Genomic DNA, 19,915 nt, shown 5'->3' with positions numbered 1-19,915 from the left:
ATCCCAGCTATAGTGCACACTGAGCCATGAAACTTTTTGGCTGATTTTGGGCCAATCATTGTGCCACTTACTATATTCCAAAGAGTTGTTGTGTGGATAAAGTAGTGAGGAAGAAAGCCATGTACATCACTTTCCGCTCATATCAACTATTATATAACGATTACATAAATAAAGCTCTTATTCCTAGGTGTTAGCCGTATACTGTGAGGGCAATACAATACAAATGCTGAGTCCCCCTAGAGGTGAGGAAAGCGGTATATAAATACTGTAAATAAATAATAAATAAGTTCCAAATCACATTCATGTTCTTTATCTTTTATTTGTTATCTTTAATCAACTTAGTAGTTTTTTGCAACCTTTTGTTTAAATTTGTGGAAGACAGGCATATTCAAGAGTTTACTTAAAACTGTACATCTTGTTTTCCTTCACTTTTTTTCTTTTCTTTTTTCAACTCTGCTATTTATGACATAGGACAAACACACTACTGGAGAAGGTAGCTGGTGCAGTGGACCAATCTGCTTTCTACAGTGCGCTTTGGGGTAGCCTTCTTACTAGTCCTGCAGTTCGGTTGCCTGGGATTACTTATGTCCTCTCCCATCTCAATAGAAAGCTTTCCATGGAAGACCAACTCTATATCATAGGTAGTGATATTGAACTAATGGTAAGTGACAGTAACATTTAATTTGTGGAATTGCCCAATCCCACTTACTTTAATTTGTAATTTTTAAAAATATAGTCATCCCTCCATATTTACTCGGGTTAGGGCCACAGGACCCCTGTAAAAGTGAAGGGAAACCCCACAAATAAAAAACTGTTGGAACACCTCTTTAGGAATTTCTTGACCTTCCATCATGACCCTGTGTCAATGTCATTTTGAAGCTGACTGTAGAATCACATTGGAGGACATAGAGATTCCTAGAGAGGTGTTAGAATAATACAATCATAGAGTTGGAAGAGATTTTGTGGGCCATCCAGTCCAACCCTCTGCCAAGAAGTAGGAAAATTGCATTCAAAGGACCCCTGACAGATGGCCAGATGTTTCTTTCTAGGAATCTCCAACATGACTGAAGGATTTCTAGAAATACCATTTTCAATCAAGTCTAGGAATATTCAACTCTGCAAGTGTGAAGAGACAACTGTACTGCTTCTGATGTGTCCTGAGTCTATCATACCAGTAGATGAATGGCAAAGTATTTGCCTGGTGCCTGAAGCCAAGATGGTATTTTTAAAATAATGATATAGCTCTACATCCAACCAGACAATACCAGACTTTCCCTTGGTGTCCTCTGTCCACCGATTCCCCAATCAGCTCTAGAGGACAGCTGAAGTCTTCTTGATAATTTGGCATTCAGTGAGAAAGGAGGATTTTTTCTGTCAGCAGTTTCTGTTTTAGTGGGTGAATTGGATTGCCTGTTAATTCTGAAGAAAAAGCTTTATATGCACCACAAGTCTCTTTCTTTGATTTCATCAGAGTGCACATTTTAAAGTTAGACACCTTCACATCTCTGTGATTTCAGTGGGAGTGTTAAGCATTTTGATTTTTCAGTTCCATGGAATTGAAAGAGCTTAACCCTGGCTGAGTTTTGCTCAGTGTTTTATAATGATGACAGAAATAAATTTTAAAATGTGTTATGTTATCAACATTCCATAAAAACTTTCTGAAGGAAAAGTAGTTGGAAATAGGATTTTCTTTCTGTCTATGCAAGAATTTCTAATCCACCAGAGGAATCCCACAGCTATGATGAGGAATAACTTTTTACTGTTTTCTCCTTCCCAATGATGCACCATATGTTCCCAAAAATCTATTCTGGGGAAACAGGAGACTCTCTAGTGATTATGCAGGGCATGCTGGAGATTGCAGTAACTTATAATTTTTACTGTTTTTACCAGCTGGAACATTCAGAGCAGAACTCCACCTGGGGAGACCATTGCCAGTATTTTGTTTCAGAACACATATATAACCTTTAAATTACTTGCAAAGTAGATGTATATATAGATATGCATAGGGTTTGGAATAAGTGTGACACAAATTGTATTCTATTATTTACGGGTTTGGATACTGTGGCATTATATACATGAATGTCTGGTAGTATTCCCAATTTTTCAGGTGTTACAGAATATTACTTTTGTGAATACAACATGATCATGCTCTTATCATCCCACGTGGATAAATTTTTTTTAAAAATGTGACCATAGTTAAAAGTGGTCTTAGGCTACATTATGATTATAACACATTTTTCATAAAATATTGAGGATTCTAATAATTTAAATTTTAAGTCCATTGGTTGTATCTTCTTATGTCTTCTCACATTATCTCCTGGTCTTCATATTTTCCCCCCAGTTATTCTTCAATTGAAATTAAACTTAATTTTTCATGACAGATTATTTCACATTAAATATTTTCTGACTGCCTTTTTTTACTGGGAATTGTATTTTAGGTAGAAGCAGTAAGCACTTCAGTTCAAGATTCCAGTGTATTAGTCCAGAGGAGCACGCTCGACCTGATACTTTTCTGTTTTCCATTCCACATGAGTCAGGTAAAGTGTCACTGAATGGATATCCTACTAAATACCCTATTGCATGTACTAGGTGAAAACAGCAATATTGCCCAGGATCTGCATGGGGAATGTAGTTAACTTTAGGATAACGCTCCTGGTGCTTCACTTTTGTCACAGCTAATCTCTTAAACAGATTAACTGGCATGGTCCTCCACAATATATGAATATAATATCCATAACACATGAATATACTGTATTTCATTTAATCTTAGGATTTAAAATGGGGTCTGAGATTTGATGGAGTCGTCTTTGATCACTAGTTTTGTGGATGTTTTTTCAATTGTCTTACTTTCAAGCGAGGAGGGGAAGAGGAAGAGCCCCAGCCCCACCATTTTGTTTTCAGCCTAAGCCAGAAAACAAAATTTACCAGTCTGGCTGAGCTAAATGCCACTTCCTGCTTCCCCTTCCTCCCCAGTGGGCCCATAGAATTAGGAAAGTAGGGTCATGCAGAGAAGATGCCTTCCGGGTTTTTTCAACCTCCCTCTTTACCCTATAGGAATAATTGTACTTCAAAGCCCATTTGAAACAATCACAAAGGTTTTCATTTGATGGTGTCTTAGATTCAATGAAATACGGTAATATGGATGGATAGTTCCATACAGTTGAATGCAGAATGGGAAGCTTGCCCTGCCATTATGTTGCTATTATTTTAAATGCTTTTTGGTTAGGTTGGGATATGGTATTTCCAAATCATGCCTTCATCATGGTAGGGTTTACTTGCACTTATTTTTTAAAATAGAAATTGCTCTCTTCATTTAAACAGAGGGAGCATGTCAAAAATGGAGCCAGGGTACACAAACACATGTATACATGCACTGCTAAGGATCCACTTGCTTCAAAGGAAATTGATGTGGGATAGGATTCTCCCTCAGTTGTTCTTCAGCAGTTCAGATTTTTTTTTACCCTTCATGTTCCAGCTGAATAGGAGAAGAAAACTATCCTGACAAAAATGGCTGGAGTTGGGTGGAAGAACACTACCACCAAGGACCTTTGAAGCAAAGTTTTTGTGGCAGGAATGGATAGATTTCTTTTTCCTGTCATTTTGCTAGATTATCCTGCCTCCATTAAAGGAACAAAAAAATGTGTGATGGCAACTTGATAGAAACCTCAGCATGTAGATTGGGGTCTGCCAGGTTTACTTTTGTAGATCTTGCTCCAGGCCTGATGCATGGCACTGTGAAATAGATGAAGCTCTTATTACTGCAGAATTGAACAGAGCTGAGAGTGAAGAAATCACTACACCGGGCTGGTAAAATTCATGCCATGTTGTGGTATTTGACCTGCATTATAGGTTCTTAAGAAATAGTGATCAAGAACCTATCATGATTAGGCTGCTAAAGTAACAAGTCAAGATTTACAATTTTTACCCCCTGCATAATTTGTGTTTAGCAATGAGTGAAACAAACTGAGTGAATAATATGAAACTAATAATATGAAATTACAGTAATTCATACGTACGTATTCATTATCAGCTAGAGAAAGCTGATCAATTCCTAGAGATTAACATGGTAAACTATAATAATAAAAGGCTCTCTTAGAATTTTTATTTAGTAATAGATTGAGAATTCTGCTTGATGAGACTGCTAGAAGCTTGAGCATTTAAATTTGCTTTAAAAACATATTAGGACAAAAGATGAAGCCTGTTTATCCTGTTTGGTAGAAAAATAATGTTGGTAGAACAGTAATGTGGTGCCAAATATTTATTTATTTATTTATTTATTTATTTATTTGCACTGTGATCAAGGGTTTATTCCGGTGTGTAAAGGTAAAGGTTTCCCTTGACATTAAGTCTACTCATGTCCAACTCTGGAGGGTGGTGCTCATCTCCATTTCTAAGCCAAAGAGCCAGCTTTGTCCATAGACACTTCCAAGGTCATGTAGCCAGCATGATTGCATGGAGCACCATTACCTGTCACTGTGTACTTTAGCAAATTAAATTTTCTGAAAGAAAGTGGAGGGTTGGAAGTAGAAATGTGGCAGCTGTCTGCCAGCAAAGACACAGACTCATTTGGTGAAAGCAGAAATGGAGTGAGTAGTAAGCCTTAATAAAAGCACTTTATTTTATTTAAGTTTCATATAGCAGCTTGCATAAATTCTAGATGTACTGGGGAATTGATTAAATGTTTGCTCCTTCATGCGACTAAACTTCTGAATGTGAAACCTGTTGCTGCATGTTGTTTAAATTTCCAATTCTAGGCAACGCGGCCAGACATGGTCAGAATTCTGTCAGCATCTCTCCATGTAGTTCTGCGCAGAGATATGTCACTCAATAGAAGGCTTTATGCCTGGCTTCTAGGTGGGTGCAGGTTATATTGTTATTGCTGCTGTTGTTATGAGGAAATGTGCAATCTCCTTTCCAGTTGGCAAAAATCTTTAAAACAGAGAAGAAGCTTTTAGAAAGCAAAACCTCAAAATACATTTTTGAAACTTGTACAGCTATAAAATAGTTTTAATGAACTATGTCAGCTTACTAGCAACATCAAAAACCATACTTGTATTAGAAACTAAAATATATTGTTTGGAATTATATTGTTTGGAATTGCTACTCTGTCTTTTGGAATCTGACCTGTGTGGTTTTACAGGGTTCTCTGTTGTTCCTCAGACCAATATTTTCCACACCAAATATAAGTGACTGAGGGGATTGACTGTAGATTTGGGATATGATGTTATATTTTTGGCTCTGTTCCTTGTTATCTAGCCAGTATACAATCACCCAATGTAATTCCAGGGACTAAGTTGCATTGTATACAATGATAGAACTATGATTCCACACACAATGGGATCGTCACATTAGAGAATGATTATTCTACCTGTCTCTAATGCTTCAGCTAGCTATAAACCCTAGGATTCCTCTAAATGTTGCCGAGGCTGCTAAAGTGGGTCATAGCACTTTAATTGTGTAGTGCAAAATGGTCCCAGAAATTGACCAAAGGAGCATATTTCACCTAAGGTTAATCTCACTTTGTTTCTCTGCACAATTCATAGTGCTATTTTTAACTTTGAACATGCCAGATTTTCATCGCAGATATCTTACCAGTCTCCCCCTGCACACACATATTTGAAAGAAGTCTTGTCCGATTTTTTTGTCCTGCATGGTGAAGCTGTTTCACGCAAGAAGCTTACATAAGGAGCAGAAACATCAACCATAACTTCCTTGTGGGTTTTTCAGTGGTGGTTGATTGCTTACTATGGAAAATGGGCTATTGGACTACACAGGCCCTTTGGGCCATTCCTCTCCAGTTTTCTTAATCAGTGGCTCTCCAGATTTCCTTCCTCAAGGAACCTCTCCTCATTTTTCTTGTACTTTCTGGTAGTGTAACTGACAACAACTTTATTTCAGCAGGCATTTGAAAGGTAAGGTAGATGAGCACCTTATTATGAGCTTCTCCTTTTTTCTCCTCTCCTTTGTTCTATAGTTTAAAATGTGTGTTTGAATTAGTTGTGTGAAGTGTTTATAGTTTAGCATTAATTAAACTCTCCTGAAAGCTTTTTGTAAGGCCATGTACTGGGAGAAAAAATGATGCACTTTTCTCATTTACTATTTAATTCAACTGAGAGAACCTACCAGATGCAACTGAGAACTGAGCTCATGAAGACAACACAGTCCATGTATTGTCCAACTTTGACTGGATAATATTTCCTTAAGTTTGAAATGGCAAGTCATGTTGAATTATGTGCAGACTGGCATTTCTCTTAACAAGAAGATTCCCATTTCCCTTTGGGCACATGTTCTGTAGCACAGGGAACTTGTATTGCATAATTCTTCACAGAGCAGGCATCTATTCAGAAGTAATTTGTCAATGTGTCATAAGGCTTACTTTCCATCAGTAGTACAGTGAGCCCCCAGTGGCACAATGGGTTAATCCCTTGTGCTGGCAGGACTGATGAAAGACAGGTCAGGGTTTCGAATCCAGGGAGAGCTTGTTGAGCTCCCTCTGTCAGCTCCAGCTCCCCAGGCGAGGACATGAGAGTAGCCTCCCACAAGGATGGTAAAAAACATCAAAACATCCGGGCATCCCCTGGGCAACGTCCTTGCAGATAGCCAATTCTCTCACACCAGAAGCGACCTGCAATTTCTGAAGTTGCTCCTGATATGGAAAAAAAAGTAGTTCAGTGTGAGAGTCAAAGCTGTGAACCAGGAAATTTTTATTTCAAATCTCACCTCAGCTCTAAACCGACAAATGAGACTTTAATAAGATACTATTCTCACTTCTACAAATTAAGTATCTTACAGACTTGTTCTAATTTTTGAACAAGATTCTAAAATGAGTAAACTTAAAAAGCTACTATACACTATCCCAAATTCATTTCACTTTATATTCTTTTGAAGTACCTTTGAAAAAAAGTGGGTTGAACATTCATCACCCAGAATGCCAGGAATCCTTATAGAAAGGGGAAACGGCCTGTTGTTTTGCTCTTGAATGCAACTAGTTGCCTTTTATTAAATTAAATTTAAAATGGTCTTTCCTCTTGCCAACAATATTTGGACGGCAAAACGGTAAGTTGTCAGACCTCAGCTGTTTGTTGTTCTCTACCGGTTTCTTTAAGCATTGCATTAATTTGCCATTTCATTTTCTTCATTTGAAGGTTTTGATAACAATGGTGCTATTATAGGGCCTAGAAGCACGCGGCACAGTAACCCTGAAGAACATGCTACATATTACTTCAATACATTCTCTAAGGAAATGTTAGTTCAGGTAACCTTGTTTTTAATGCATTGTTTGCATGTTGGCAGGATGAGGGAGTATGTGCATGATATCAGAACCTGTCTTTATTCCCTTCACTTAGGGATTGTGTATATATCTATATTTTTCGCAGCCATATTTGCTAGAGACTTCTGAAAGCTGTGGTCGAAAACATTAACATTTCTGTCAAAATTTCCATATAGTCACTTCAAAATTGGTTGGGTTCTGAGGGAGATGATGGTACCACTCGGATTGGTTTATTTGAGGCAGGCTGCAGTCCCACCGAGAAACCTAGTGGATTCTGTAAAGGTCAGGTCTGTTACGTACTGTGACCAATAAAGTGTCAGGCACTTCTACTCTATTGTGGGCTGTAGAAGCTGGCAGAAAAAACACGAGGTTTTTCAGATTCCTGTGATTAGCAGACATCTTTTGGTCTGTATGCAGCATAGTGGGTCAAAAGTTGGAAAGGTTAGGTTGCAGGTGTTTGTAATAGGCATACCAGTTCATTGGCTATAAGTCAACATCACCATTTTGTATAATACCGTGTGGACTTAGGCATACATTAGTTACATTATATGTGTCGAAATGGATTTTCATCAATAAAATAGCACTGTTTTGAGACAGGCTTTGTGTTTGATTGTGCAAGAAATTGGGGTGTTTTGTGTTTGCTGCCCCCCCCCCCAAAGAATGAATACTGAATTAAAATATTTGCATGGAAGATTTCATTTTCCACAACTTTTTATGTCTGCAAAAGTGGATTGTCATTAAACATAGCCTCTGTCTATTCTACACACTTACAGTTCTTTTCCTTGTTGGACTTTTAGTTCCTATATGCACTGTCATTAATCTAAGAGATCCTTAGTTTATTTTTGAACTTACTACATGAACCCTGAGAAAAATGATGTTACTGCTTTGAGATTCCACGGGTATCAAGTAGATACATATATTTATATAAACATATTTTCATTTAAAATGCTTTCCTCATCCCACAGCTATGACCTTACATTGCCCTAGAAGTCTACAGACAAAGATTCATGGATTGCATACAATCAATCTATCAGAGTGTCTCTCCTTGAGATTCAAGGCTTCGTCACCTTTCCTGAGAGCATATAAATCCTGTGGAGGTTCTCAGTTTAGATGGGAAGATTTTTGCCCATTTTCTCCTTGCATTTCTGCTTCAACCATTTGGGGGACAGCATTTCAGGGAACATGGCAGGTTGCAGGGAAAGGGGAAATGACAAGAATCCCCTCCCTTTTTCACCTGTCAAGAGCATCCTGTGTCCTTACAGGCCTGAAAAGCACTTATTGCATGTACTTGCTACTTGGCATGACCAAATTGACCTGATAAAGCGTATCCTGGTTGAACATCCCTTATCTGGAATTCCGAAATCGAAAATTGTCCATATGAGTGGCTGTAATAATAGTGACACCTTTGCTTTCTGATGCTTCAGTGTACAGAAATTTTGTTTCATGTACAGTATTACTAAATATTGTTTATGAAATAGCCTTAAAGTTATGTGTATAATAAAGTGTATATGAAACATAGATAGTCATTAGGCACATATTTGCAAATACAGATATTTCAAAATTTGAAAAAAAATCTGAGACTCCAATGCCTCAGCTAGCTACAAACCTTAAACACTTTTGGTTCCAGGCATTTCAAATAAGTGATCTGTATTACCATTTACCCAGTATATTAATAGAAGTGGGAAGTCATGTTGCCACTTTGGGCTTTGCCTGTAGGAATTGACTGCAGTATTGTGAATGATTTCTTACTGATACTGTGTTTGCTGTGCCCTAAATGTTTTTTTCTACCATTTTGATTACAAAGTTTTGGGTTTTTTTACAGGCAATGGTGGGAATTTTGCAAATCAATGTTCGCGCAGAGGAGAGTACATTGATGCAAGACCTTAAGCCTTTCCGGATTCTTATCAGTTTACTGGACAAACCTGAGCTAGGTAACTGCATGAGTGCCACCCTATGCTTAGCTGTTGAAGCATAACCATAGAATCATGAGGTTGGAAGAAACCACAATGATCATACAGTCCAACTCCCTGCCATACAGAAAAATACAGTAAAATTAAAATCATCTTAACTGTCGGTAAACAACATTCCAGGCATTCTGGTTATATTTATTCCTTTGCTGTTGTGTGTGTCTTCAAATCATTTCTGACTTATGGCAACCCTAAGGTGATCTAATGTTGGGCTTTTCTTGGCAAGAGGGGATTTGCCTCTGCTTTCTCTGAGACCGTAACTTGCCCAAGGTCACTTAATGGGTTTATTATCTACATTTATGTGCTGGGAGAAAGGCAGAATATAAATCAGGCATGGACAAACTTTGACCCTCAGGTGTTTTGGACTTCTACTCCCACAATTCCTAACAGCCAGTAGGAATTGTGGGAGTTGGAGTCCAAAACACCTGGAGGGCTGAAGTTTGCTCATGGCTGATATAAATTGTTCTGGTTTTCCTTCAGTGAGCTGAAAGTGGTGCTGTACATGACTCCTTTTTGCTCACAACAACCTCATGAGGTAGGCCATTCATTGTTGCACTATCAAAGAAGGAAAAATAGGCGATGATGTTTTCCTATTTAAAGGAGAGTGTTCAAAGGTGTAGGTAAAACCAAGACTTGTACAACGTTGTGGTACGCATCTTAGTATTGTGTAGTGTAACTAGCATTTGGATCAGCATGCAAGTCCAAAATCCCATTACATGGATAGTAAAGATAAAACAATCAGCAAGAACTAAGTGAATAACAATAGTTAAGATGTAGTCTTAAACAATAATTAAAATGTAGTCTTAAACAACCCTGTAATGATGCTTTGAGGATAAGATCAAAACTTCAGTTTTTAATGACAGTGTCCACACATTAAGGCGTAATGAAATCAACACAACTGGAAGAAGTAGGTAGTACATTACACTGACACTATCTAGAGACATTGTTCCCTGACAAATGAGTAGTATATCAGTACCATCCTTTCTAACACTTCCACAGGTACTTTTCATTTATTGCAGTTAAAGTGTCCCATGCAGACATCAGTCTGTAACATGAGTACAGTTGAAGTGGATATGAATTGACTTGCACATGCGGCTTCCAGCATTCCTATTTATCTTGGAAAATACATCCTACCAGCATAGTGTTAGGATTTCTGATCACAGGTAGCATTGCAAGAGTGTTCAAAATGCTTACAGACTCTTAAAATCTTAACACTCAAAACTCTCAAGTTAATTTAACGAAATAAGATACATGGGGACATTGAGAGTAGGTCTTCATACATTCCTACCCTCTGCTCAACTGAGTTTTATTTTGAGTTGCAGGCAAATGCCTACACAGGATTAACATAAACACTATTTTACTTAGTTGACGGATAGCTTAGTTTTAGTAATCTAAATGCATAGTTGTTTACCCTGGGTCCAATGGCCTATCTATCTCATGGGTTCAATCCTTTCCCAGTCGTGTTTAGATCAGTTGTAAGTAATTTAAAGTCTTTATTGCATTATTGATTTCCATGGGAATACTGTGAATGTGACCATGGTCCTTGTCCATAAACTAATATACATTCCTAATTTGGAGCCTCATGAATGGAATAAACTTTGCAAGAGTGAGAGATCCTTGTATTTTCTAGAACAGGATTCTTCTGTTCACAGGAAGCAAACCCAGGATTCAATACAGTGTATGTTTTATACTGTCCCCTTCTGTGAATGCATATGTCCCATGCACTTAAGCATACTACAACTTTGGAGTTTCCCTTCCAGTAATGCCTTATCCCATCCTTCATTATTGACACTGGAATGGACCAAGCATAGTATCATGCTAAGAACTATCCTTTTATTAACTACTTTACATCAAATGCTTTCTCAGTAAGCAAGCATATTGCAATTTAGGTCTACCATTACAGATCTCTGTAAATGTTTTGGCAACTTAACAGGTTTGGATGGCCAAATGAAATAAGTACAAAGGCAGTATGAGCAAATGTCTTCCATTGTACAGTTGATTAAACTTCAACTGACATGAATTGAGACCAAGTTACATATTAACTGGGGTGGAATTTTTGACCTGTACAATTGCACCTCTTTCTTTTGTTCATTTTTAGGACCTGTAATATTAGAGGATGTTCTGATTGAAGTATTTAGGACCTTATATACACAGTGCAAAACTGAATTGGATCTTCAAGTGGAGTCTTCTTTCAGCAAGGACCATGCTCAGCTCAGCAGGTGATTACATGAATTGAAAAGGAAAATTGCAGGCTGTAGCCTGCATTTAAAGAACTATTCATTTAGCTCAGTGGACCAGAATAGCTATACTTTTTACTTGAACAGCAGGCATCACAAATATTTTGAGAGCATGAGAAGTTACAAAATCAATTTGATTGTGGGAAGCAGAGACGGAATGAAGCAACATTAGTTTTTTAAAAAACTAAAAATAACACATATAACACTTTCATCCAACTTAAAATAGCTGTTTGAACACCAGCCAAGATGTTTAGTCTAAATGCTCTAAATGTTCATGTGCCTAATTGTTGGCAAATTAGTTTGCATTGTATTAGGGTGCATCACTGAATATGCATTGAATCTGCAGGTATAGTAGGTGAGTGATAATTATTGAAAGATAAACCATAAGAGTAACACTTCCCCCGGCCACTGTTGTTCCTAAACTAAGGCTATTATGACCTCTGTTTAGCACCTAAATTAGGCTATCTCACAAAGTCTTTTCCTCAAATTGTCTGGTGTGTAAAGGTTTTTATACTTTAGAGCTCTCTGTAGATCATTCTTAATAGCAAGACTTCTTGTTTATATAGTAACTGGTTCCATTTTTATAATGAGTATACCTTTTTAAAAAAAGATTCTGTAGTCCAAGAATGGGGAAATGCTTCTCTGTTAAGGACTAGATTCCCTTGAGAAAAATCTGGAAGGAAACTCTCTATACCAGTGGTTCTCAACCTGTGGGTCCCCAGATGTTTTGGCCTTCAACTCCCAGAAATCCTAAGAGCTGGTAAGCTGGCTGGGATTTCTGGGAGTTGTAGGCCAAAACAGCTGGGGATACACAGATTGAGAATCACTGCTCTATACTCAATTGTTTCCATGTTCTTCCTATGCTTTGCTACCTTTGTGAAACCGAACTAATGTCTGCTTATGGAATTTGGGTCACAGGGTTTTTTTTGTCCATCCCTGGTGTAACCAGAGACACTCTACCAAGGATTTTCCAGTAAAAGAGCTATTTTTTTCCTAGAAGATAATAGTTTAAGAGTTTTATGGTCTCAAGGAAGCTTTTGATGGGCATGCTTCATGGTTCAGAGGCAGGAGCTGAGATTTCATGTATGGAAATAAAGCAAAAAGCCAAAGGATTGGACAGGAAAAGAAGATAATGTGATATCTGTGAGGAAAATCAATAAATAGATTTGGTGCAAGGCTGCAAGTGAATGAAAGCATCCATATGAATATTGTTAATTGCATTTTCCTTCCAGCAAACTGAGGGAAAATAAGAAAACAGCAGAGCTGATTAAAACTGCCAATCTTCTGTTTAATTCCTTTGAGCCTTATTATATGTGGGATTACATTGCCCGCTGGTTTGAAGAATGTTGTAGGTAAGTTAAATTTAATTAGCAGTGTATCTGATGAAATAGATTAGTCTACAAAAGCTTATGTGACAGACTTCTTGCTCTCAGTTAGTCTCAAAGGTGTAACAAAATCCCTTTACATCCTGATCCAGACCAACACGTCTTTTAAGTAATTAACAGTGGTTTGAATATTTCTTCTTACCCATAGGAAAGGGGTGGGGATTATTTGTTGTATATCTGGCATGTAGTTTTGCTTTTGTGGGTACCAGATTGCTTCAGAATCTCTCACTATTCCTCCACTGAAAAATCTACTGTTCTTTCTAGAAGCCTCTAGGAATAGCTCTTTTTCATTAAAAGAAGGCCCAGCTACACCCACACATATACACACAACCAGAAAATTGGAAATGGACTTACAACTGCTTAACAGCTTTTTTCTACAGAGGGTTAGAACTGCTGGAGCCCATTCTGTCTCTTGAGGGTGTAAAATTGTGCTAATCCAGCTCAGTCCTAGAGGAATAAACTAAGCTTGTTCTCTTCTGCTCTAGAAAGAAGATTTAAATATTTCAAATATCATCCTCACAGAAATCAAGCAGAGATTGTTATTTACCCTCAGGACAAGTTCAGAATTGCTTTATATTCCATATGATTATTCCATACTTGATGAGTTTTAACTATGATATTGTTATGACTGGGTTATGAAATAATTTGTTATTTATCACAACTCCTGGGGAGGACATGTTTGGGTACCTCCAAATTTGTAAAACTGTGATATCCAATTGGGAGTCTTGTAATGGCACCAAGGGATGAGGACAACAGGGATCACATCCAGCTTAGGGGCCAGTAGTTTTTGGTGACATGGAATCCCTTCTGTACCTCTTCAAGTAGTTCACAACAGGCTAGTTGGGAGAGCAGAGTTATCACTTGACAGACTAGTCACCCAGCCTCTCAAGTGGCAAACAGTAATTTTGTGGTCCTTTTCCATTCTAGCATAATCATGACTCTGTGTGTCAGTGTGAAAATACTTGCCCTCCCACAATTGCCATTTGGCTAGCGGTGGTGACTTCAATTAAAATAATGTGATTGAGGATGTGTGGGGTGTGATACAAAACATTTGGCTGTTCTGGAATATCTGTGATGGTCCTTTCAGGTTTGCAACTGCTTTGGTAGTGTTGTAGGGGTAGATCCAGACTTCCTGAGATTGGAATTCTCCTACTGGATGCTCTGCAATGGAGTGTGGGAATATAATGTTTGCCATTCCCTCTTTTTCCTAAAGAATAGTGTGGGAAGAGTTGTGGAAATCTTCAAGGGCAGAACAATGCCAATGGAGACAACTGGATACCTTTACACCAGTTGCCCAATCAGTGTAATCTGTGGGCAGTGTCACGAAATTAAAAAGAAATCTAGACACGTAATTTCCTTGACACTTTAGTTACTAATCATTTAAAATTATATTGTGTAGCTGAAATATAGCTGCACTATTTTTACCAGTATCCTCATATTATGTTATTTTCATGATATTACACAACCTGTTTTGTATTGTCTGTTTATATTGCTGCCCTGTACCAATGAAATAAATAACTTTCAATTCATAGGAGAACGCTGCACGCCCGACTACAAACTGTGCCTGCCGGAGGCAGTGAACCCGCCGAACTTCCCCTCACCAATTTTTGCCTGCTGGTTGATTTTTTGTTGGATATAGTATCCTTGGTAAGATTCTCTGTGCTTATGGATCATAACAATGAAGTATATATGCCCTTCCTGCAAATTCTCATTTTGGAGGGAAAATAGATGATAAACTATGCGGAGTTGTAGAATTTGGTGTTGTCTTTAACTTTGTTAGACCTTGCATGGCAAGCATTGCTTAAAATAGTGGTATGACTTCACTTTGAGAAACTGCTTGTTTTTAAAACGGATAACTATCTGTTTTAATTCTTTGGCATTAGAATGTGTTCCAATTCTTCCTCTTTTCATTCTGTTATACTGAAGACATTGTGTAATGTGCTTTTGCTAAACATGTTAGATAATAATAGTCATTTATGCATGTCACTATTGTAACTTCTATAATCTTTATCTGTCTTAATGAAGGCTTTTGAAAATGCTTTTCCCTTGTTATCTGTCTTTCTTCAAATTCTTTGCTTTTTCATTTCAAAGCCTACTAGGAGTATGAGAGTGCTTTGTCAGGTATGAATTCAGTCTTTTTCCCCCTTTTAACTAAAATTATACTTTACATGTTTCTGCCAGTATTTACTTTGATAAGAATTAGGAGCAAATTAATTGTGAATATTGTTTAAGCTAATGTATTCTAGAATTTGTTGTCTGTAGTTTTATCCTGATTTTCCTTCAACATTTTTTCTGGGCCAATAAATGCACATTGCTTTCTATTTGAAGCACACAGTAGACATATCCAGCTGTCGTTATCTTATGAATAATCCAGTAATTTCCATCAGTGTTTGATTTGACTAGGGAAGATGCAGTTATCAAGATAACATTATCATTGCTGTTAAGACATTTCTGAGCAATATAAATCATTGGGCAGAATTGTCTATACAACCATTTCTGAATGTTTGTATATACTGTTTTGGCTGTTGGTTTCTTTGTAGATTAAGCATGAAGTCATTTTCTCTATAGTGCAGGCACATGTTCTTGCACTTTCAAATTCAAGGTGCAGGTCATAACCTATAAAGCCCTAAACGGTTCAGGCTCCACCTATCTCCACGATCGCATCTCCTTCTATGAACCGGCGCGAGCTTTAAGATATTCTGGGGAGGCCCTCCTCTCAGTCCCAATACCGTCTCAAGGCGGTTGGTGGGGACGAGAGAGGGCCTTCTCAGTGGTGGCCCCTTGTCTCTGGAATGCCCTTCCAAGGGAAATAAGACAGGCCCTATCCCTCCCCTCCTTTCGTAAGAGCTTGAAGACCTGGTGGTTTCAACAAGCCTTTGAAAATGGCCAGTTCTAACTCAGCCCCACACATTATCTAATACGGCCTTATTTTTCCTACCAGTTACCCAGATTCTTTCCCTAATCGGCCCTGGAATGGACAGCCACAGATCTAATATTATTGTTGCCTGCCATAGCATTGCACTTAATTCCCGGGCCACCTAGAATTTTTGGGCTTGCACAAATCTTGGCCCAGCCCTTTAAATTTTTAATTGCCTTGGATGGGCAGGATTATTTTTAATATATGTGTGTTATGGCAACAATTTTTATGTTTATATTTTGTTTGTTAATCTTATGGTTATGTTGTTTTTACTCTGTATGTTTTGTGATATTACTTGGGAACCTCTGAGTCCCCTCGGGGAGATGAAGCGGTATATAAATAAAGTTTTATTTTTATTATTATTATTATTTCCCATCCTCTTCCTACATATTTAGCAAGCATAGTTATCTCACTTGTATCCAGAACAATGAGAATAGGTAGTAGTAGTAGAGTAGTAGTAGTAGTAGTAGTAGTAGTAGTAGTAGAAGAAGAAGAATGCCATTCCCTGTGAGACTGCTTTTCTGTGTGGGTGTAATTTGACTGTCCTTCCTTCTGAGTACACATGTAGAGCAGTGGTTCTCCACCTGTGGGTCCCCAGATGCTTTGGCTTTCAACTCCCAGAAATCCCAACAGCTGGTAAACTGACTGGGATTTCTGGGAGTTGTAGGCCAAAACACCTGGGGATCCACAGGTTGAAAAACACTGATGTAGAAGATTGGACTATCAGTGAGCATAATAATAGCTTGACAGCCTGTGGTTCTGGTTGGATCCAGAGAAACCCTGGTGAAATGAGTGGAGTCTCTCCCACCTATTGTGCCTAAGAATAATCTCCCATCTCTCCTCAAGCCCTGCCAGTCTCTTCTGAGAGTCAGGAAACTCTAGTGCAATGGGTTGACTGTTGTTTATGAGCCTAAGAGAAAAGAAGGGAATCACTAAAATGAAATAGAAATACCAATTGTAAGAAGTATTGTAGTATTCAACAATACTATCTGTCTTTTTTAAGTGTTCCCACATGTTCTCCCTTTGGCCCTCTCTATGACAGCCTCCTCCATCCAGCATAGTTTTCCACCCTCAGAAAAGCTTGCTAGGAGAAGAAGACAAGAAAGGCCCTTTGTTGTCATCCCATTCAGTTTGCATTTTTTTGCATCATCGGTTTCTTTGATTTTATGCAATGTGATAGTGGATGGAACTATTTATATGTTGTAGTCACAATTCCTTGCAAGAATACATTACATGAACCATTGATAACAGTGATATTTATATATTGTTGGTAGGAAACCTACATTGAAATACAGACTGAACACCTGCCTCAGTTGTTACTCAGGATGATCTCTGCATTGACAAGCCACCTTCAGACTTTGCATTTATCTGAGCTTACAGATTCCCTGAAACTCTGCTCTAAGATTCTCAGCAAAGTTCAACCCCCGCTGTTATCTGCAGGTACGGATGGCGTCTTGCAGCTACCAAGTAGGCACAGCACCATGAAAGAATGGGAAGATAAAAAGGTAATTCTGCTTATGTTGTTTTTCTGTATTGAAAAATAAGATACTCAGTTTTAAAAGTGCATTCTGTAGTATTTGTAGAATTTCAAATGGTTCTTTAATCTGTATGCCCCCACAATATTACTTTAAAATCTGATGTACTTCAAGAAGGGGGACATGTTGCTGTTTGTATATATCCTAAAAAGTAATTGAGTCTGTCATACCCACCATCTTATCTAGTTGGGATCATGCTTGCGTGTTTTACCTGGGAGCAAAAAGGAATAAAGAAGAAATAATGTCTTCAGTTAGTCTGATAGCATGTAGGACAATGCACTATCTAGAATCTAGTAAACTGCATCCTGCTCAATGTCTCTCCCAGATCTATAGTCAGACCAGTTTCAGAAGTCCTCTTCTATGTCCCTTATATTGCCTGAGTTTCACCTTATGGGTTTCAGCATGTTAATGACAGAACATTCTTAATCATGTGCAAAGGAGCTTGAAGTAGAAGGAAGGGTTTTTAAAATATTTTTATTTTTTATAATATTAATTTATATATTGTCTTCACAAAAAGAGACCCAAAGTGGCTAACAAAACGGAAAACAAGACAATTTTCCTGTCAATACTTGATTTTCCTCCTCACTCTTCAAATATACTTTTGGAGATGGTGTACAGTTTGTTGCTGTTGACTTATTGTGGCTGCAGTTGTTTTTGCTTTATGTAATTCACTCAGGTTGTAATTTGATTTATTTTTAGTCCCTGTTATTGTCATAAATTATTGTTATTATCCACTTTGAATTGTCTCATGAAAGAAAGTCAGGATATTGTAATTTAGCACGGAAAGGCAGAGCTCTGTTACTGAACTATTGCTAAGGGCTACAAGTACAAGACACCACGAGGATTGAGTGATGAAGAAAGCATATGAAATGATGTTACTTATAGTCACCTTGAGTCCCTACATCAGGGGAAGGGCAGGATAACAATAAAGTAAATAAATAAAGTCTTTGCCACATATATCAATGGGTGCAAAATTCTGCATGTGCTTACTTGTTACTAATGTCAATGAAGTTAACAAAACTCCTGTACAAATAATGGAAATCAATTGAAAAGGTATGCAAAAAAATACATTTGTAGTGAGTAGAATGGCATACTTACTCTATAAATGCTTATACTTTCTTCAGAAATTAACAGAATCTGTTATCTGTATGTATTAAATGTAATATCTCAATGGTTGGATCCCAAGGGATATACAATAAAATAAAATGGATCTATTCAGCCAAAATTCTGACTCCTAAGGTTTGATCCACTTTTTAGTCATACTTTGAGACAATCCCAGGAAATCCCTGGAAATTAAATTACTTATTGCTAATAGCAATCGCTATATTTTCTGTGGGCCTACTCGAAATTCAGATCCACATGGAAATGTATACTTCAAAGGGATTTCACTCCCATTCTTTATGCAAGCCAGGTGTCCAAGATTTCTCGGACATGTTGAGTGAGATCATATCAAACACTCATTGTAAAACACATGCACACATACAAATGGGTTGATTTTCTGCACCTACCCTTAGAATATAAACAAAAGATAAATGCTGCAGAAAGTGGAAGAATGGTTCTTGTTAACATGAAATATGGAGTGGCTATTTCACTGTTTTATTCCATTCTTCTTCTCTGTTTCAATTAGATGCCACTAGTTTCAGTAGAAAACCCCAACGATGTCTTTGAAGACGGTGAAAATCCTCCAAGCAGTCGGTCATCTGAAAGTGGCTTTACCGAGTTTGTCCAATACCAAGCAGACACAGCAGATGACATTGACCGAATGTTAAGCGGGACCCCTGGCATCCCGATCCTTGGCAGCGCCTCCTCGGAGACAGAGTCAGCCTCAACTGTGGGTTCGGAGGAGACCATTGTGCAGTCTGCTTCCAGGATGACCCAGGGGATAGGAACTCGAAGTGGGAAGGCAACAACGGTCCAAAAAACTGCAATGCAGTGCTGCTTGGAGTACGTCCAGCAGTTTTTAACCCGATTTATCAACTTGTACATCATTCCATGCAACTCCCTGTCCCAGCCTTTGGTGACAGAGCTTCAGGAGGAACTCCCCAGAGGCAAAGGAGAGGCTGTGCAATGCACCAGAGAGTCACAAGGAGATGCAGCTAAAGGGAAAAAAATTACCAAGAAGTCCACACCAAAAGAATACCTCTCTGCCTTTATGGCTGCATGTCAGCTTTTCCTTGAATGTTCAAGTTTTCCAGTTTACATTGCTGAGGGAAACCACACCTCTGAAATACATGCTGAGCAGGCAGACATTGGTGAGTAATTGGCTGCATGTTTATTCCTTCTCTGCTAAGCTTCCCTTCCAGTCTGAATTTAAAACACCACTTTTGGTGAGATACAGCATTTTTACTTTGCCTTCTTATTTCATAGGCTTTCATGCAAGCACAAACCCAAGTCTTCTTTCTTCCTCACAATTTTGGGAAAGTTATTATGTCTCTTTGTAAAAATATGTTTTGGTCTGAAATATCTTGGGGTTTAATTAATTTGACAACTATAGACATAAGGCATTTAGTACTGTAATGTCTACCAAAGCTTGCCATGATATCTGATTAGATCATATATATCCCAGTGCATATAGATGCTTTCTGTGAATCTTCTGAAATTGAG

At 38.0% G+C, this 19,915-nt stretch overlaps 1 protein-coding gene across 4 annotated transcripts in view; it reads left to right on the top strand.

Annotated features, from left to right (window-relative positions):
• Positions 1-19,915, top strand: part of DOP1A (DOP1 leucine zipper like protein A) — a 65,858-nt gene that overhangs the window by 13,781 nt on the left and 32,162 nt on the right. The window contains exons 5-15 of one of the 4 annotated variants that reach the window (XM_060752970.2): positions 472-661; positions 2,439-2,537; positions 4,755-4,854; positions 7,173-7,255; positions 9,093-9,201; positions 11,336-11,456; positions 12,707-12,826; positions 14,392-14,506; positions 14,951-14,980; positions 17,051-17,281; positions 18,939-19,563. In XM_060752970.2, coding sequence (XP_060608953.2) covers positions 472-661; positions 2,439-2,537; positions 4,755-4,854; positions 7,173-7,255; positions 9,093-9,201; positions 11,336-11,456; positions 12,707-12,826; positions 14,392-14,506; positions 14,951-14,980; positions 17,051-17,281; positions 18,939-19,563 — 1,823 coding nt within the window. The other 3 variants (XM_060752969.2, XM_060752971.2, XM_060752972.2) reach the window with 3 other exon arrangements.

This window comes from Anolis sagrei, chromosome 1 (assembly GCF_037176765.1).
Source record: "Anolis sagrei isolate rAnoSag1 chromosome 1, rAnoSag1.mat, whole genome shotgun sequence".
Lineage (NCBI taxonomy): Eukaryota > Metazoa > Chordata > Lepidosauria > Squamata > Dactyloidae > Anolis > Anolis sagrei.
This window is presented reverse-complemented; position numbering and strand designations above follow the sequence as displayed.